General features: G+C 38.0%; 2 protein-coding genes and 1 long non-coding RNA gene across 16 annotated transcripts in view; 1 reads left to right on the forward strand and 2 right to left on the reverse strand.

Moving 5' to 3' along the window:
- On the forward strand, window positions 1-11,765 carry LOC111339358 (substance-K receptor). 6 transcript variants are annotated; one of them, XM_088732206.1, is made up of 5 exons: window positions 618-802; window positions 2,961-3,019; window positions 5,468-5,536; window positions 6,252-6,768; window positions 9,906-11,765. In XM_088732206.1, the coding sequence occupies exon 5, from the start codon at window positions 9,945-9,947 to the stop codon at window positions 10,971-10,973; it is 1,029 nt and encodes a 342-aa protein (XP_088588332.1). In that variant the 5' UTR covers window positions 618-802; window positions 2,961-3,019; window positions 5,468-5,536; window positions 6,252-6,768; window positions 9,906-9,944; the 3' UTR covers window positions 10,974-11,765. The 6 variants fall into 6 exon arrangements, with proteins under 6 accessions (XP_088588333.1, XP_088588332.1, XP_088588330.1 ...); XM_088732207.1 differs by lacking the exon at window positions 9,906-11,765 and having other exon boundaries at window positions 1-802; window positions 6,252-6,763; XM_088732204.1 differs by lacking the exon at window positions 6,252-6,768.
- LOC148724208 (uncharacterized) lies at window positions 4,643-5,958 on the reverse strand. The gene is made up of 2 exons (XR_015991405.1): window positions 5,810-5,958; window positions 4,643-5,733 (listed from the first exon to the last, which is right to left on the reverse strand). It is a non-coding gene; the product is annotated as an uncharacterized LOC148724208 (long non-coding RNA).
- LOC111339120 (QRFP-like peptide receptor) overlaps window positions 11,670-19,730 on the reverse strand; it is a 25,765-nt gene continuing 17,704 nt past the window's right edge. For 6 of the 9 annotated variants that reach the window (XM_088732195.1, XM_088732196.1, XM_088732192.1 and 3 more), the window contains exon 2: window positions 11,670-14,326. In XM_088732195.1, coding sequence (XP_088588321.1) covers window positions 13,111-14,292 — 1,182 coding nt within the window. In that variant the 5' untranslated portion in view covers window positions 14,293-14,326 and the 3' untranslated portion in view covers window positions 11,670-13,110. Of the gene's footprint in view, window positions 14,327-15,491; window positions 15,776-15,894; window positions 16,009-19,365; window positions 19,555-19,730 lie in introns of those variants that run through there. The other 3 variants (XM_022945708.2, XM_088732194.1, XM_022945717.2) reach the window with 3 other exon arrangements.

The raw sequence follows: 19,730 nt of genomic DNA on the forward strand, positions 1-19,730 counted from the left end.
AGTCCCGTTTCCAACACAGTAGACCATCCAGCCGTCATTTCAAACATGCAATTATCATATTGATTTCCAGTCAACATTTTTATTATTCAGTACTGCACAAGTATGCAACGAGTCAAGCAGATTTACAGTATGACAACTGAGCTACACTAAACTGGTTTTTAAAGGTACCCGTACAAAATATGGGTTATTGACCAAGCGTGAGGTTAATATTACTGATGAACATTGGCCGAGTTCCTTCGCGTTTTATGGACCGAGACGGAATCGAAGTCCGCATGAAAACGCGAAAAATAACTGGGCTGATACAGAGCCATCCTGAGCTAACAAGCTTGGTCAATAAAGGATTTATCATACAGCAAACAGGTGTCGCTTTGATAAGAATCGAGAAGGGCTTGTTTAGTTTCAAGCGCTAGGAAAGAAAGCCAACTGTGATGGCGCGAGCTCGTTGATGTTTTCTTTATTTTGACTGTCTCCTGCCGCTTGGTGCGATTCCATTGTCTGATATTGTCCAGAAATTAAATTACAAACTTTGCAAGTCCGCTCCACGCAATTCTCTCTTGTATGAGATCAAAACGGGTATTAACTAATCTCGAGCGGGCGAGATAGAGCTATCTTGCCGGCTCTGGTAGCCAATCAGAACACAGGATTTGCTTCATCTTGCCCACAGCCACTTACAGCTTTATGATAACACGAGTTATCAGTATCAATCGAACGGATTGGACGGAATTATACTATACAGAGTCAGGGCAAGAGAAGGACACGACGGGAACTCTGAGACTGGGACAAGTTCATCGCTTCTATTTAGGTACAAATCGATCAAACACTCTCAGAGCAACAGTTAACTTGACTTTTAGAAAGATTTATGAATCGGTCAGATCAGAAAGCTTATGTTGCTATGGGCTGCAGGTTTTATCAAGGCCACATTTTCTGAGCTCAAACAGTACGCTTTGGTACAGGATCCAGCCAAATCCCTCATATCATGCATCCAATGTTTTTACACTTTCATTTTTTGATGATATACGACGTATGATATATTCTGTTCCTGGTTCAACGTTTGCATTGTTGCAGTATCATGATGCAGATTCAGTGACTGAATTTAATTGCATTTTTATTGAGACAAAATTGACATGGTTTCCCTATCAACTTACGAAACCCGATCAATTGTATGCTGCTTTACTATTACCTTTCTTTTCTTCTTATCTGTATCATTTTCCCACATGATAACAGGTACAATGTTTATCGATAACATATTAGTTTCAGTGTTTAATTGCTTTTCTTAGAATATGGAAAGATGTTTCTCAGTACAAAACATCTCTAGCTACTTCGCAAGAAGTACCTGGAGTACAATGCTACTTCAGCAATTTTAACTCAATTCAAAATTGTTGTGCAGATTGTTTTTTTCTTTTCTTTGTTTAATGGCACCACACATCTTGACAGTTGGAAAATTTTGCATATATGAATTGAACTTGATCATGATGATGCAAATTTTCTTTTTCAACGGTTCGTACGTGCTTATATCACGGGTGAGTGACAGGCCTAATTATAGCCCCAGGGGTCGTCTTCGGTTTAGCTTTAGACAGGGAAGGGGGATGTTCAAATCCCCCACACCCCCACCCCCGCCCCCTCCTCGAATGTTCATTATTTTTTCACTGAAAAATCAATCATGATTAACGCGAACTGGATGTGCAGTGGAAAATATTTACGCTTGTGACTAATTGTTACTGAGCGGTGAGGAAATCAAATTATTGTGCAGGCATAAATTTCAAGTTATTTAAGATGCGATGCTTAAGAGATGACCAAGGTTTTTCCCCCGCAATAAGAGTGAAATGCCAAGATTTTGACCCGGTAAAAATAATTACTAACTCAGTGTTAGTCTGACCAGAAATCGAAATCGAAATGTATGTTTTACAAAGTGATTTGTGGCCTTGGATTCCATTTAGAGCAAAACTGGGATGTTTCGATATCTTTTTTCGTTTCTGAGCCACTCGAAGTGAAGTGTATCGAGTGATGATATAAATTTACTTTGATTATATTTAGTGAATTGATAAAAGAAGGAACACTTAAGTAAAATCCCATTTTATGTACTGTTAGGGCAAGTTTCCTATTTTTAAATCAATGCTAGCCTGATGTCATATATCAGGAAAAGAGATTTTAAAATTATGCTCTCTTGATCAGGGTAAATAACTTTTGTATTTCATTTATGATGAACAAAATTTTGTGCTTCGGAGGGTCTGATTTGGGCGAATAATACGCGGTTTTAATACACCATAAATTAAGAAAGTGATGGGGAGAAGGAAACAGTCACGTAAAGCGGATTTTTTTTTTTTTTTAATCAACTCAAAATATCTCTGAGATCAAAATTATACAAAAGGTTAAGCCGGCAGGCAATACTCAGACGTGACTTGGACATCTTGGGACTGAAAATGTCGATAAGGTTTCCAAGTAGTTGTCCAATCTTTTAGCCTAAAAATAGAAAGCTGTTTGTATTGAAATAAAAGCGTGAGATTTTTTCTGTTGTTTTGAAAACAGAAATCGAGAAACCCGCAATTTCCTGTTCTTACAATAATGTATCTCCAAACATGTAGTTCCTTTCTGTCGGCATGCAAATTAGCTTCCCGCAGCTGGGCTAGGCCCGGTGTAAACCCAATCAAACTTTAGAATTCGAAGAGCAAGGGTAGAAGTGGAGTAAATGGGAAGAGACTTAAGAGATTTACTGAAAATGTTCTTGCTTAATAGGTATTGAGAGACAGTGGCACCCCGCCAGAGGCTGTCTAAATAGATTACCAAATAAATTGCAGAGGAGGAATAATATTAAAAAACTTTACACCTAAATTTCAGGTTTAGGTATTCTAATTTAAAATCTTCAGCTGTGTCGATATAGCTAGACGGCTGTCTGGTGAAGTTTGGATAACGCACTGATCAGACTCTTGCTAGAAGACTTAACCAATTACTTAATCTTTCAGCGTGGGGACAGAATACGTTTGCCGCCGTGGTCACCACTTGCAGTATCAACTATATAAAAGTAATGTATACTTTACAGGCTTTAGAATCAGTCGGAAACTTTACTTTATGAGTAGATTTGCTATTGTTTTCAAAACATATGCCCTATTGTTCCATGCAGGATTTTAATCCGGACAGAAATGTCGCTTTGGACATGTTACTTTTTACGCAATGTCAACACAGTACTCGCTTTTTTCAAAATGAGAACGGTTTCCACTACACTGAGTTCTCAATTCAACTCGTAGAAAAGATCTTTCGGGTACGATTATTGCCTCATGTTTGTGTTTTTTTGTTTTGTTTTGTTTTGTTTTTTCTTAAAGATGTGAACGGTTTTTTGAGGGTTTATTCATTCATTGAAGTGAAATCGTCTTTTTCGGATATATCCAGCGCAGCTGCTCGCGCTTGATCGGACTTCATTTAACTGGATAAACATTTTCACCTGGAAAAGTCGGGGATAAACCAAACAACAAATTACTCTGTGGATATTAATTCTACACCCTAAAATTCAGTTGAGGACAAAAGACACGTGAAAATTATGTTGATGAAAGGTTCCAAACCTTCGCACCCTTCATTCGATATTTGCACAATAAACAAATAGAAACGTACTCGCTAAATTATAGGTGATTCGGCTCGGGCTGAGAACGGCTTCATTTTGTTAAATCCTAAAATTCATTCAAGGGATGTTCAGCGGGAGATTAAAGAAAAAATCATCGGTCAGGGAGAATAAATGAAACGAAAGAGCAGAAAATAGAAAAACCAAGCGTTGACATAAAGCCTTCCGCCTCTAAACCAAAATTGTCGTCACCATACTTGGTGTAATCACGGTTACCAAAATACGAATATGTGTACATTATTGACGGTAGCCAGAGAAACCTTTTAGCATCTAACTGAGTATTTTTGGACATATCTGCCTAAACAAACGCAATGATATCGATTCCTAGCTCAACATGCTCTTATTAAACTGAAAAAAAATTCCAGTTCTCTAAGATGGTGAGTGTTTATTTTTCTTCTTGGGTCAAATTGGCGTGACCAAGTAAGCTTACTGTACATGTGTGGGTGGTATCACAAAAGAAAGAACAACAAATGAATAAAGGTTGATAGTTTCGAAAGAAACTGTTTGGGGCTGCGTCGGTGGGAGTAACGAAATAATTTGGATATATCAACAAAGTTGAAATGGTAAATTGGCCACCGTAACGATTACAAAAGCTGACGTTTCCGACGAAGGGCTAACGCTTGAAACGTCAGCTTTTGTAATCGTTACGGTGGCCAATTTACCATTTCAACTTTGTTGATATATCCAAATTAGAAAGAACAACAGTTTGATTCTGAGCTCACGTTGGAAACTGAGAAGACACGTGCCGGAAACATGCAACCCCTTACAAGATTAAAAAAAAAAAATGCTCGATCGATAAGCCAGTTCACAGCTGCAGCTAGCTCAGCTTGACTCAAAATGCACTAGATTGTGGAGATTTTTTTTTAACTGTTTCGATTTCTCAGCACGCATTAAGAAGGACGGCGCCAAAGTAAAGTATATCATCTAGCTTCGATACAATTTCGCTTCCAAACTATAGCTTTACATGCAAAACAAATGATCTATTGAACACTAAGGAATAAATTGTGTTTATAATCATCTTACTCAGCTATCTGCCATGATTTCGTTGCTTTAATTGCGGGATGCTTAAAATTATAATTTTAATTTTCTCGTTTCTAGCAAAAGATGAAAGGCCACAATTAACCTAAACTTTAAGTCTTTATATACAACTGGAATTATCTGCATTCTTAGTTTCCTTTTTTCTGCCTCTCTCAACATTTCTATTCATTCCTCAGTATGACTTCTTTCCAGTTGTGAATTTCGTGATCTGTGCCGTAAAAAAACATCGATGTCTTTAGTACTTTACCACTTCAAACGATCATACGTGAGTAAACATCCAGGTTAAACAAACCAATCTTTATGGACACGAGTTAAATTCGCACAAGGATGCAAAAAGTAGAAACTCGCCCAACTCGCTTTGAGAAAAGCTGAACCCAGCGAGCGATTTCTACACCAGTCTTATTTTGGACTTCTTCGCAACCGTACCGAATAAAAATATACAACAATAAAACGTTTTAAATTCACATACGTGCGTCTTTCCGTCTAGAGCGCATCTTAACTGACTTTGTTTGATTGAGGCACTGTCAAAATGTCAGTTCAGCAACCTGGATGAGGCGCGTCTAGCATCTCGAGTTAGTTTGACACGAGGTGAAATATCTTAGCTGGCTGTTTTTTGTTTACCATTTACTGAATTTCTATGAGATACACGACTTGTTTGCCTACTTACAGCGCGTATATTAGTTGACACAAGCTCAGTTCGAATGATTTGCTTAGGTCGCGTCGCACTTGCCAATGACATTGTGAACCTGGAACTTGGAACTTGTACTCCCAAATAGCTAGGCTAACGCTAGTGTAAATACTTTCCCTCCATTCCCCCAGGATAAACCGGACAGCCAACTGAGCGCAAAATTCGTGAGAATGAGCTGAGGAAAACATCGTGAAATCGAGGTTAGTCCATAAGAAGGATGATACTGTAAAAATACTTTTATACCTTTTAACGTTTTCTAATCGGCTAAAATGTTAGCTTGGCTCAGTGCGCTTTCCATTTTGAGCTCTCTTTTTGCTGTTTGGCACCCAGCCCACGGGAAAAAATGATTCTCCAGCTTGGCAATTCAATATCAATTTGAACTGTTCAGTTCAGTTCCCTTGAACGGAAAGAAAGTGTGTCTAGTTCGTAAATTTCACCTTTGACGAAGTTTCCAGCCCAGAAAAATCATTTACCTTGCAATGAGATAGTTCATAGCTCAGATGTCAGTCTGCATCATGCTAAGCACGTGTTTGACCGAAAATATGCAGCACCGATTAGTTTGTTTCATTACACCGACCACTCAATGATTTTTCCATTTTCCCTAACTCTGGTCTTGTCCTATTCATTTAAATTCGCTTCAGAGATTAGATTTTCAAAGCAGTGTTTTCACAACCTATAAGGCCTTATCAATCTAACTGGTTTGTTAAAAATGTCGCCTGCGGGATTCAAGTAAGGCCGGATTGACAATGACTCGCGCACAGCTGTACCAAAAATATCGAATTAAATTAAAGTGAAAATACCTTAGAAGTGAAAAACAGAATTTGTAGTTTCCACTATTTCTCTGTATCAGACCTTCCTAAAAATAATTTTAGCTAAATATCAGTCATGTTATTCATAAAATTATTTCCTATTCAGTAAACAAGGTGTCACAGAATATTCTGACTGCTTTGGTGCCTTAATGAATGCTGTCAAACACGATTGCGGCAGTGCTGATTGCCAAAAAAGATTATTGCAACGAATTTGCGGGTTCCTTCGTGAGAAGAATGTACTTAATGATGAATAGTTCAAAAGAGTCGATGACCACGAAACCTCTCAGCAGATAATAGTCTAATTCGCGTATAAGAAACTATAAATACTTATCATCTTGTACTTGGGTATTGATCGTGTTCTGAATAAAAACGTCTGAATTATCGCAGTTAGCAGCATTTCTTTTTCAATCGAAACCGAGAAAAGACTCATAACGACGTCAGAATTAAATATATTCCCTCAGGTTATAACCCTGCATTATTTATAGTTACGCCTTGTCTTAACGAAGCGAGCCACGTATAGATATATATAGAGACAAATTTCAGGCCTCGTGCAAGCCAGCGCTGGAGAAGGGTTTGTCCTCCGTATACAGCTTTGGAATTTAATTTCACAGACATCATTCAAGGTAAATATTTTGACAGCGATGTGATTTTCTTCAGGTTAGCCGATAACATAGTTGTTTATAGTCAAATACTTTTCCTTGGATAAGAAAGCCGACTGAAAAACGGTTGTGGGATTTTGTAAAGTAGGTTATAGTTTCTTTTCCCTCTCCTTCCTCCTCTTTCGGTTTTACGAGCGAGAAAGGAAGGCGAGGAGAGATTAAAGTCTCTCCTCTTCGTTATCTCTTCTCGACAGAAGGTCTTGCTCCACGTGAAAAGTAAAACAGACCTGACAGCATTGTGTGAAAATACAAATGTTTGCATCAAAAGCACGCTTGCGATGCATCCCGGGGTAGCTAGGCAGTTGAACAAAATCGGAAAAATCATTTTAGAACGAAATAAATCAAAATCAAAACATAAATTTAATTCAGACGAACTGGGTATTCGGTTTGTAATATGTTGTTCGGTAATAAACCTCGTTTGATTTCCAAATCTGTCGTTGGAGATATGTAGATATTTTTGAGTTCGAGCGATGATCTGTTTTGGCCTCAGCTGAGCTAACAAGAGTACAGGTACAGCCCGGCCCAAGGGCCGCACACACAGGTGTCTATAATTGTGTGTAGTTAAGTCACAACGACGCGATTTTGACGTGGAAACAGACGAAAAGATTAAAGCGAAAATCAGAGCTAGAATAGAAGATGACTCAAAGAAGTCATGAAGTCCAGGAGGTTATTTAATTTAGTTGTCTGAGAGTTCCTATTGGAGGCTAATTAAGTTAATCATCTTTTGTTGAGAAATTGACAGATTCAATAAAATGTTCAGATGTAGCTATATATCGGCGCGAAAATTTATTTATTTATTTATTTATTTAAGGATTTGTACAAAGTACTGGTATATAAACAATAGGATATGAGTCCCCTTCTAGGTTTTAAATACCAACCCAACCCTCAAAAACTAAGCATCTATCCCCTCTTTCCCCTAAATCTAATACACTTACACAAAAAGAAGACAATAACTAGAAACTAACAGCTACAAACCGAGTGGGTATTTATCCGACGACATTTAGGACACATTATTTTAAAGTGCGATAATTTTCACCATCAAAGACATTTAAGAGTCTGTTAAAGTAAAACTCCTAAGCTTGCGCTTAAAAGAGCCAAGGGACTCTGAGTGCCTAGCATCAACTGGAATATTGTTCCACAAGGGGATAATTCTAATAAAAGTTTCGAAAAGTAGATGTTTTGCTCATATTTAGTTTAAAGGTAAAAGCTGAGCAACCTAGGCGAGTCTGACTGGTAACAGGTGAAAAATAATTATCAATCGGTCGGGTTAGACCTATATGTCCATGAAGACATTTAAAGAAAAATATGAGATCTAAATACTCCAACCAATAGTTAAGTCGTAATAGTTTCAGCCTAACAAGACAATCCTTATAGGATAGGATACTATTTCCTTTATTGTTACTTGCACCTGCTTTTTGGGCTTAAAAACAGAGGAAATCAATTTTATTTGCTCGATTTCATTCAATTTTCCTTGAATTAGTTTAGTTAGTTATGGTTTGACGATCGAATTCCTAGAAAAGGAACTTTTCGAATTTTTTGATCACCGAATTCTATCATACACAACATGACGGATAGTTCTCAGTGGTAACTGAGCTCGATTCTTTCTGTAATCCGCAAACTTGCTGCAAACAGTCGTCTGATTCTGTTCGATTACTGCTTTGTAAGATCCAAACACCAGTTCATTAACACCTTTAGCATCCTCTTGTAGTTACCACCAAAAGAAATCGAGAGTTCTGTTGCATGCGAGGCTCTTCGAGGGAAACCACGGCCTGGTCAAGCGCAACTTCGGTGTCTCCACCAACTGCTTTTTTTTTTTCGGTGTCTCCATCAACTGATCGTCAGGGGACAGAATCTTGAATGAAGGAGCTGAATTGGTTACTGGAGGTTACCCTTATTGAGATGATGGGGTGTCACATGTACTCGATCCATGGTGCGATCTGCAACCTGTCGAAACGGTTTAATTGCCACGATTACTGAAATTTCGATTGCCCTCTCCAAACAGATTATCCACAATGTACACGCTATCCACAGGTAGTTAGTTAGTGCGGCATGTAAGAATACTTCAATACATAAAGCTGGATGATTACGTTAAATTGATGCTATTACAATGAGGATGATTACAAAAGTGAAGAGATTTTATAGTTTTGTTTTATTTTCGGGAAAAGATGGAAAAAATTATTATGATAACTCTGATTCATTTTTTTCTTTGATTAACAAGCTAAGACGATAACTGAATCAACTCGTTAAAAGTTGGAACTGAATATCCAACTGTAATGATTCTATTGTAATCATCCTTTTTTTTTTTTTTTTTGTAAACAAACCTTACAGCGCCATCCTTTTTCATGATTTCCGTATTCTGCGATGGTGTCGTTAACAGTGAGATAATACCAACTCTATTTTTACTTCAATTCCCTCATAATGTCCGCGTGAAAGGAGATTAACAGGCTACGATTGTTAGCTTGTCATGATACAAGTAATTCTTGGTGACTGCTTTGTTTAAAAACAGCTTTTTGTAATTTCAGATTCAGTATTTATCATCCAGGCAAACTGTGCCTCTTTGAATAAAATATCAGAAAGTGTGTAACACAAACCCAGCGATTACTGTTGTTAAGACTAGTTGTCATGCTGTTAAAAGCCCATTCATCAGATTTTCGGGATAATTTATTTGTTGGAGAAGTTTACTTTTACGAGCTGGAGCAAAAAATTACCACAGCGTATTTTACATTTAGGTACACAATGGAACTTTTTGAATTAATTGACTAAAACTCCGTTGATCACATGGCTCAGCTGAGCTCGGTCTACAAAAGAATTAAAGCGGTTAATTAAATTTCTTTAATTAAGCGCCGTGAAAAAAAGGTTGGTAAAGAACATCTGTCAGATGATAGGTGTAGCTTTTGCATAAGCTTTTTCAATTAAAAATCGTTCGCACATAAACCAAGTCAATAGCCAAGGCCACCGGGGAAAATTTCTGTAAGCCGCACAGCCGTTTTCGCCAAATACGTGAGTGCGAAATTGAAAGTTCTGACTTTTGCATCCTTTACGACAGATACATACGGATTTGTTTCATGTATGGTAATCTGCGACATCTTCTCTTTCTACAGGGTGTAGAGCAAGGTTGAAAGCAAAACCAGTGCCACCTTATGCCAAACGCCTCCTTTACTATTAGTGGGATAACCATGGATGAAGTAAACAATTCAACACGAGACTCTTCAAATATACACAATTCCTCGGCGGTTCAAGAAAAAACAGGTTCACTTGGATTCTATGGAACGGACGAATACAGCACCATCATCGTGGCGCTGCTCACAATTATAATAGTGTTTGGCATTTTAGGTAATTTAGCCGTTATTGGAACACTTCTCCAGCGCCAGCGTATCCAGAAGACCTCTAGTAACTACTTGATAATAAACATTGCCATTGCCGATCTCTTAGTCGCTGTCGTAATTGCTCCACTTCGTTTCGTAGAAATGTACCATGGCTGGCCTCTCGGGAATTTCCTCTGTCATTTCTTGGCACCTCTGCAAGACGTGATTGTGTGCGTGTCTGTGGTTACACACACCTTCATTGCGCTCGAACGATACCGGGGAATAGTCCAGCCATTCAAAGAAAAACTTACCATTCAGCGAACAAAGCAAGTTATTGGAATCATTTGGCTAACTAGCTACATTGCAAGTGGGCTTCCTGTGGCTTTTGTGGTAAAGGAAAGCGTCGAGCATGGACTTCGAGTGTGCAGAATCCTGTGGCCATCGGATCTTTCTCGTCAACTTTTTATAGTTTACCTAGTCATCATATTTATATTCATACCCTTAGTGATTCAAACGTATGCATATTCACAAATTGTCAAAGTAGTGAACTTAGAAATTACGGCCGTCAGAAAGGATGATTACGTGGAAACTCGCGCGGTTAAACTTGCGCAAAGCAGAGCTCGCGTGGTTAAAACGTTAATTCTGCTTGTTGGCGCATTTTATATCTGTTCCATCCCTCGTGTATTTACCTTGCTGATGTGGGAATTCGGCGGTGGCCTAAAAACCAACCTCGATTTCCATTACGCCATCACAATAACTCTGATTGTGTATTACCTTAAACACGTGATCAACCCGTTCATCATCTTTGGTACGAGTGCAGATTTCCGCGCCAGTTGTAGCTACATATGTTGTCCAACTGAGTAGGACAACCCCTCCATCTACACACGCGATCAATAACGACCGACTCCTAACAACGGAGAGTCAATAGTGCATATCATGCACGAAACAAGAACATCTTAAAAAAAAAAAAAAAAAAAGCAATATCTCACTTTTCTGCTGTGGTAGAATCTTTATTATGATAACAGCTCTCAACAGACGTTTCAAACTGGAGCGCGTTATTTAGAACCATAAAGCCATAGCGTCTTTTATCATCATAGGCGCTATGAATCCTACTTTTAACAGGGGTTGATAACGGATATGAAATCACATTTGCCACGACCAAAACTAGTGAGTAACGACTGACCAAAACCCACTGAGTTTTGGTTTCACTCGTGGAGACTGCATTTCGCATTAGACTTGTGGGGAGTATGCTCGTAATGTCCAATGAATGAGTGAAAGACTCAGCTTGGAACCGACTTTTGATCCGCGGGAAGGATCTCACAAGTTTGGAGTGTCATATCTAGTGCTTGTTTTAAAGTCGTGGAAGAGGCTAACTAAGAATGTAATTCTTAACGCATGTTGTCGAAAGGAGATAATTGTCAAATTTGGTTGCCACGACAGTAGCTTTAGGTTAAAGCATCATAATTGTACAGTCGCTTTTAAAAGTCTTAAAGAAAAGCAAAACTTAATTTCTGTTAACCCTCGCGTTATTGAGAGTTTTACAAAACATTAGAATCAGGCCTTGGTAACGAGATTTATTTACTGTAAGAGAAGGCAACTAAGATATTTATTAAGCAGTTGAGGTAATTAAAAATATTCAAATATAGGTGAACGATATATCGTATCAGATTAGTTAACGTTAGGGCCATAGCTTAATCGTCAATTTTTTCCAAAAATAGAACAAATGTCAATAAAGCACTTTATCGGGAAGGGTAACTACACGACAATTACCATACAACTTACAACAGCTTATTACGCGTTTAGTCTCTATGAATATATTACCTCAGATGGTTGTTGATTGTTTCAAGCTTTCGCACTAAAATTGATACCTGTCCTAGATCAAGAATCTTAAAATCGAGAACCCGTAGAGCTACTATATATCTGAGGTTAGAATACTTTAACACAGTGGTCAACACCGGGCATGCGCGAGGAGATAATTTATTTGCCGGCCGCGCGCCAATTTCCCGCGCAAAATTTCAAAGGAAAACATAACAAACAACCACTGTGTCGCGAAATATGTGTAAAAAGAAATTGAAACCGCTTACAAGTCTGCATGACGAAGGAAGCACTAAAGAGAGAAAGGAAAACTGGACACTTTTCGAACACGAAGCTCATTCAAGTATGATGTTGTTTAATTAACATTCTGCTTTGAGCTCGACGATAATAGTAATACCATAGTAGTATCATAGGTGACAAATTACTCCTTAATTTTGGCGCGAAATTTCAGCGTTAATTTTTAATTTCACATGTGAAATTACAAAATTGCCATGGTAACATCTCTTTTATCTCGATCAGAACCAAGATGGCGTCGAGATTTAAGACGGTGACCCTTGAAGAAGTTACGAAATTAAAAGAAGCGGCCGAAAATTAGTAACAGGCACGAAGAATTCGAAAGGTATTTTTGTGAAGAAACTCAGAAAATTACGAACTTTACAATAATGTATGCTTTAAACTAAAACTATATTCTTCTTCATGTTCTCCGTTTTCGATAGAATAAACCAGTAAAAACAATTACGGTTGTGAACGTAATTTATCACCCACGATAATAAAAGGTAATCAAATGGTTTTCTCGTGAAATTAGTAAATAATTTCACTTGCGTTTTGTCAAAATTCAGATAATTTCCCTCGCTTAGAGGCTCGGGAAATTATCAGAATTTTGACAAAACGCGCGTGAATTATTTCCTAATTTCACTCGTCGCCATTTGATTACACATACAAATACCGCGATTATCTGGCTTATGTGATGTATTGTAACTTGTGTGGGACAACTTGGTTGTCTTTACGGCACTAGTCATTACAAATTCGCACATGCGCAGACGTTTGACCCTTAGTGTTGAATAGTTCAGGGGAGCTCCATCTCTCCCCTTCAAAGAAAGAACACTCGCTAAGTGACAACGTCACCAAACCCGTGGAGCCGGGCATGAAGTAGTCACTCACACTCTATGTTTGTTAGTGTCACTATCTAGACGAACACTGCTTTTCCTTTCTTTCCTTCAAGCACATCTGGCGAGCTACTGTCACACAATTTACTCATTTCTTTTTCTTCAAATACCTCGCTATTGCGTGACACTTGAGTTCGAGAGTTCTTAGACATATAACGCGACATACTCGAAGCAAAATTCGAGTTGTTTTTGCAAAGTTTCCGGGGGAAGCAGTTGTTTCGAAACTCAGTACTCATCGCAAATAGAATAAATGGGTTTAAGACGTGCTTAAGATAAAATATGAGAATTGTGGAGATGTTTGCGATCATCATGCCATCCCTGTTTGCTTCCTTATAGGATGCACTGGCGAACTCGTAAACTAGCATGTAGATTCCTCGCGGAATAAAACACACTTGAAAAACAGCCACTAAAATGACCAGCATTTTAACCAAATGCGCCTTCTTTCGGATCTGATTTCTACGTTGTTCCACAGTTCCACTTCGTGAAATAGTTTGGGAAGAAGCGTCCTCTTTCTTGATAGTCGCCACAATTTTGATGTAGGTGGCAGTTTGCATTATTAGAGGTACCACTATGAACGCTGTGATTAGGAACACTTCATAAACTTGGCGACTGTGAATCGAGGGCCAAGAGGCTTTGCAATATTTTTTACCTTTAAGCTCTACCTCCTTCAAAACTAAGGCCAGCGGTAAACCTATTGTCAAACAGCATGTGCACCAAATGACCGCTATGGCAATCTTGGCTGTTGGAATACTCAGTTTAGGTTTAAATGGTGTCACAATGCCACGGTGTCTTTCAAGAGCTATCAGGGTATGCGTGACAGCTGAAACGCACACAATCACTTCCTGGAAGGGCGCCAGGAAGCGACAAAAAAATTCTCCCAGTGGCCAACCGATAAACAACTCAGCCACACGGAGAGGGCCAAGGATCACAGCCACAAGTAAGTCTGCAAGGGCGATGTTTGTAATGAATAGATTGCAGGGTGTCTTCATGCACCGCCTGGCTGCGATAGTGGCTATAACTAGGGTATTACCTATCACACCAGCTGTAATGACGAACACAAACGAGCTGGTTAAAATCGTGTTTATGAAATTACCGCTCGGTGATTTTTGGTTTGTTGGTACCAGCTGAGTAGAATTTGGCGTCGGAGAAAATATAGATGTGTTCGCCGTTGGCGGGAACCTGTACCCAGTTATGTTATTCATAGCTTCCAGGATGGCTAAACTCACTCAAGAATAACTGCAAAAAAGAATAATTTAGTATTGTTAAGTAAAAAATTATTTTAAACAAGTTGCCAAAGTAATTTATGAAGGATCACAAAACTTTGAGCCATTTTTATTTCATGTGAGAAATCAAAAATGGTTGGAGGAGGAATAGAAAAGTAGCTAACGTGCAAGAGTTTTGTATAGGGAGTGCAAAAACCTAGCTGTTCACACTTTTCAATGGCCAGTTCATATGAAATATCTTTTTTTTACCCTTTATCCCCTAAAAATTCTACCCCAAGAGAGATTCGCCTGTCTAGCGTACAATTTTAGTGGCCAGTAAAATAGTGATGAAGACATGACGCAACTATCTACCAGTTACCGATCTGTGTATTTCTCATTGGGGGGCGTGAGTGAGTGTTGTAAACCGGTAAGAGTACGCTTACACAATAGTTGCTGAATGGAAATGACGTGGACCTCTACGAGAGGCCCACGCACACTTGCGTGTGTGCTCTCACGCGTGCGTGGTACTTGCGTTCATGTGTGTCAGTGCTACGCACGACTTTGACGATAACTTGCAGAGTCGCTACAGATTCGCCATCTTTTTCTTGGTTAACTACCTCTGGCCTCTTTGTTAAAATTCAAAGTTGTTAATTTCCGTAAAATTTATTTTTTGTGACTTGCCGAAAATCCTGGCTTTCCCTTAAACTTAACGTCTGTAACTCAAAGTCATGGTGTGGAAAATTAACTACATCAGGGGTTGGCTACATAGAATTTATGTCCTCTCTCGATTTTGTCTTTGGTTTGAATCGGTGCCGGGGAAGCTTCTCTTAGCTACTTTTGAATGTTACTCTAATGATTTATTCATTTTAAAGAGGAGCAAGAAAGGTGTACTTTGAACAAAAACACTCAGCCAGTGTGCTCTAAAATAGATTAAGACACTTACAGAAGACACCTAAAAATTTTTCGATTTGTGTTTCACGAGCCGAAACAAAGAGCCTAAGAAGGCGTGTGCTCTTAGACGCTAGCGGTTAGCCAGCCATTTCTGCGTTTGCGGGTGGCTCTATATTAAAGCGCGAACACAAGTTGTGTTGTGGCTCATAGTTTCCTTGATATTCTTGACTCGCATTCTGACATGAAATACTTAATTTGATAACTTTTTAGAAAGTTAATTCACCAAAATTGATCATGTTTCAAATTACCTTCTTGATGCCGTACTGATCCCAAGCCTTACGAAAATACAAAAACATGCACCCGTTTTGGCTTCTTGAATTGAATTTTATACGTCGTTCGACTCCGCCCGAACTGTGTAAATTTGGGCAGATCTCTGGTTTTTCTCGTGTCTGATATAGTATTTTCGTCAAATCATCAGCGCCCACACTTAAATGGCTCAATCACGTCAAGGATAAGCTAGCTAGATAATGATCCGGACGGATCTTAAATCTGCCAATCGTTCGAGTAAACTAAACAAAACGAATATTGACAATGATTCTCGCTATATGAGTTATTCGCCCCCAACTGTGAGGTGCATTAGTGCACATTTAAATTAGATTACAAGATATATTTTGACCGATCCAACTAAAGTGAAAAAAAGAAAAAATTTACCTGCTGTTTCACAATTTTGCTTCAGAACTGAATACCCAATCAACTGAGGTTACCGCAGTCTTTAGACGCCTGCGTTTTTCTTCATTTGCATTCGTGTAAGAAACACTGCGTATGTATGATAAAATCAGTATTTAAATGTTATTTTTGTTCCTTACCCTCTGGGTAATGACTGGGTCGTAGTATGGTATCTTACGTGAGAAGCAAACCGCTTAAAATGTTTTACTTTCGAGGGACAAAAACCCTGCATGTGGTATACTAAACATTTTAATCAGCTTTACAGGTTCAACAGAATAAGATATATAACCTTGACATTTCTTTCAAAACACCTTAAAAAGTTCGCTGTGGTAGCCACCAGAAACGGACTTTCGAGAGAAGGTGCAACTATACTACGAGAATTCAAACCATTACATTTTAATGGCGTCTTAGCACTTTTTTGTCCCTTTATCATACCGATATTAACTAACGGGTGTTCGTTCAGAATTCATATCGCCTGCTAATGCGATTAAATACTGTTTTCTCAATTATGTCAAAGTTATTTTGTCGATTTAAAGTAATGATTCAGACCAAACATCCCTCTGCACCGGATTCGAAAAAGTTGATGTTTTCTTCTCGCCAATCAAAGGGTCGTTGAAGTGTAGTTAATAGCTCCTTTCGACGCCTTTACGTCTAGCTTAGTTTAAAATCTTAAAATATTTGAACTTTGAATTAATCAGCTAATAAAAATCTATATCTTAAAGTACCTCAACATAAGAAGATTTATGTAAACAACGTAGTTGTTTTTATAAGCCGGTTTTTTAGTTAAAACAGAATTGCTTTGTTTGTTGCAGTCAAACTGCCAAACATTATCATACAATGTCCCTCCCTACAATCTGGACAAACTTTGACTTTAACTCGGAATCAAGTTAATATCTCAGAAAATCAGCGTAAATCTCTAGACAGATGAAAATGAAAAATGATCTGTAGTCTTTTAAGATGCTGAGAATTTTATCAAGAATTGCCATGGTCAATTTTGCAATGCAGAAGTAATAAGACCATGGTGACCGGACGAAAATAAAAGCTTTGCTCGGAGAAAAACAACGAAAACATCAACTGCAAATAGAAAAAAATTACAGACATATCGCTGCTGAAAAATTTCCCAATGTCTCTCATATATCGAAACTGTCGAGATCGTTCTAATAAACACATAATAAACTGTCGAGATCGTTCCGATAAACACATAATATTTCAAGTTAATATCTCAGAAAATCAGCGTAAGTCTCTAGACAGATGAAAATGAAAAATGATCTGTAATCTTTCAAGATGCTGAGAATTTTTTTCAAGAATTGCCATGGTCAATTTTGCAATGCGGAAGTAATAAGACCATGATGAGCGGACTAAAATAAAAGCTTTGCTAGTCTTTTTGCTGAAAAATTGAAAGCTTTCCCAGTGGCCGGAGTAGAATGACTAACTACAATGTTCTTTTCTTTTCGGGCACAGACTTTGATCTATTACAAGTCTATGTTTTATAATTGAAATTTACAGCAAAGAGCTTGCCGTTCTGTACTTAGTAAATTAAACTTTAATGTTTTGTAATAATAAAATTTTCTCATGATTAATAACTTTTTTATCCTGGATGAGAAAAAAATTTCATCAATCAAAGCAAGGTGAACGCTCATACTAGTTAATACATTGACGCGCGTAAAATTCTCTCCTCAACTGAAGTTTACGTTCTGCTTTTGTAGAAATGATTCTGAAAAAGACAGTTGCAAGGCAGTGATTGGATTGTTTTTCCTGTGTAGATACTGTTTCTGCTTTTTCCATCTAACTTCATTCGTCGCTATTATATAAGATTTTGCTGAGAGAGCTTTTTATCTTAACTTGATGTTGGACTCATTGGAAACAAAGTGGTCTTTAGCAGCGTAATATTTTATTGCTGTGTGATAATTGTCTGTATTTTATGCAAAAGAGAGGAAAATTCAATGCCAAAAGTCCATTATTTTGGGCGTTAGTTGAGAAACAAAGCTAAAAAAAAATTATCAGCAATAAAAGTTATGGACTTGATTGGTATTGCATTACTCTGCCGTAGGACCTCAAAACAAGTTAAATTAGTCTGGAAATTTCTTATAGTAAAATTGGTGCGAACATGCGAAAGTGAAATGGTCTGAAAAATAAAAATCCTCCAAAACACATATTACTATGTTGAATATGAAGTTCATGAGGTCATATGCCGGAAGGACGCACCAAATGATATATGCATTCAATCCTGGACAGACGAGCAAGCCAAATATCATGAGGAACTGGCATGTCTAGACAGCCAGAGGACATTTATAAGAATAAAATTCTCCACTAATATATTTATGTTAGTTCTATCCATTTGGGAAACATAGAGATTGGTCCTGAAACTACAAAATGTGGCTAAAACCTTGGTTTGCGATTTTTTATTTTAAGCTAAGGGACATCTCAGTCTGAGAATGACTCAGATAATTTCTCCATCTCCCTCCCGTTAATGAAAGTTGCCACTTTGCAAGTCTTAGTGGCTTTTGTGGGCTTCCTATGGTTAAGTTGCCCCCCCAAAATCAAAGAATATTTTATGTAAATTCTGAGAAACAACTTTCTTTCTTTAATTGACCATGGCCGACCCATTTCTAAAACATTCTCTTGTCTTATTTAACCCCACTATACCAATCATTTTGAGAGATCGCCTTTGATCACAATTATGGTAAATTAAAACAAACCACTCTGTAAAATGATTTTAGCAGATTGTTCAATTAAAATGTGTGAAACAGTTAATAGGCGCGAGACTAAACAAACAGTGAATGAAATTAGATTGAACACGAACCATTGTTTTCTACTTAAGCTATCCGTCCGTCTCAAACACATGATGAGCTTATACTCGAATGAGTAAGTTAGTTTGGAATACTGAATTGTTGTTTACTAAACTATAATGGACTTTACTAAACTGTATTGTACTGAACTGTTACTTTCAACTTTCTTTTCCTCTTTAAGAAGGAAAATCCAGCGAAACACTGTTCAAGAGCTTTTCCTCTCCCAAATATAACCGGTTCCCTAAATGTTGGCTTGCCATTCACTTTATATTTACATACTATGACTCTATAGTCATAGTAGTTTTATTCTTTTAAAATTTCCGCTAGAACAACATCAAAGCCTTTGAAATAAAAGCTACATACGTCAATTCATGCTGAGTATCAAGCCTTGTTTCAACATGTTTCGCAAAGAACAAATCGCATTAAACTACATGACGTCTTTCGACCCTAGAAATATTAATCGTTATGCTCCGCAGTTAACAAGTAGCGCACGACAAAAATGCCTTTATGTCCAAAAACTGTGACTAAAGGCTCTCTTTTATGCAGAATCTGTTATTTTGAAAAACATATCTGATATCGGATAGTTTGATTTCAAAAGGTGTAGGACTTCAAGGAAATAAATCACATCGTTTGCAACGTGCAATGAAGGATTCTTAGACGGCTCTACCTTAATTTTTCCATCCGTTTACACAACGGCGACGGGGACAGCGTGCAGTGTTTCTTCACATGCCAACTAGCTCTCTGCAATCGCATCCATTCATCGTCATTCTAGAAGTCAGTCTTCCAATAAATTCGCAGTAACAGAGATTAGATTGACTTCTTCGAAAAGGCCACGATTAAACAAATGTTTTACAACATGCACTCACTCAGTGAAAAATCAAGTTCATTCGGAACAACTTCCACTGAGTTGTTCCCACAAGCGCGAGTCCACTCTTTGTGACGACTGTGTGTCACATGAGCGCCTTTGATATTGACTTGCTAATTTGGACGTCAGCCGATCGCGTGCTATCATTGGTTAAACAGCTGTGATCC

Source organism: Stylophora pistillata, chromosome 9 (genome assembly GCF_964205215.1).
Source record: "Stylophora pistillata chromosome 9, jaStyPist1.2, whole genome shotgun sequence".
NCBI classification, from domain to species: Eukaryota; Metazoa; Cnidaria; class Anthozoa; order Scleractinia; family Pocilloporidae; genus Stylophora; species Stylophora pistillata.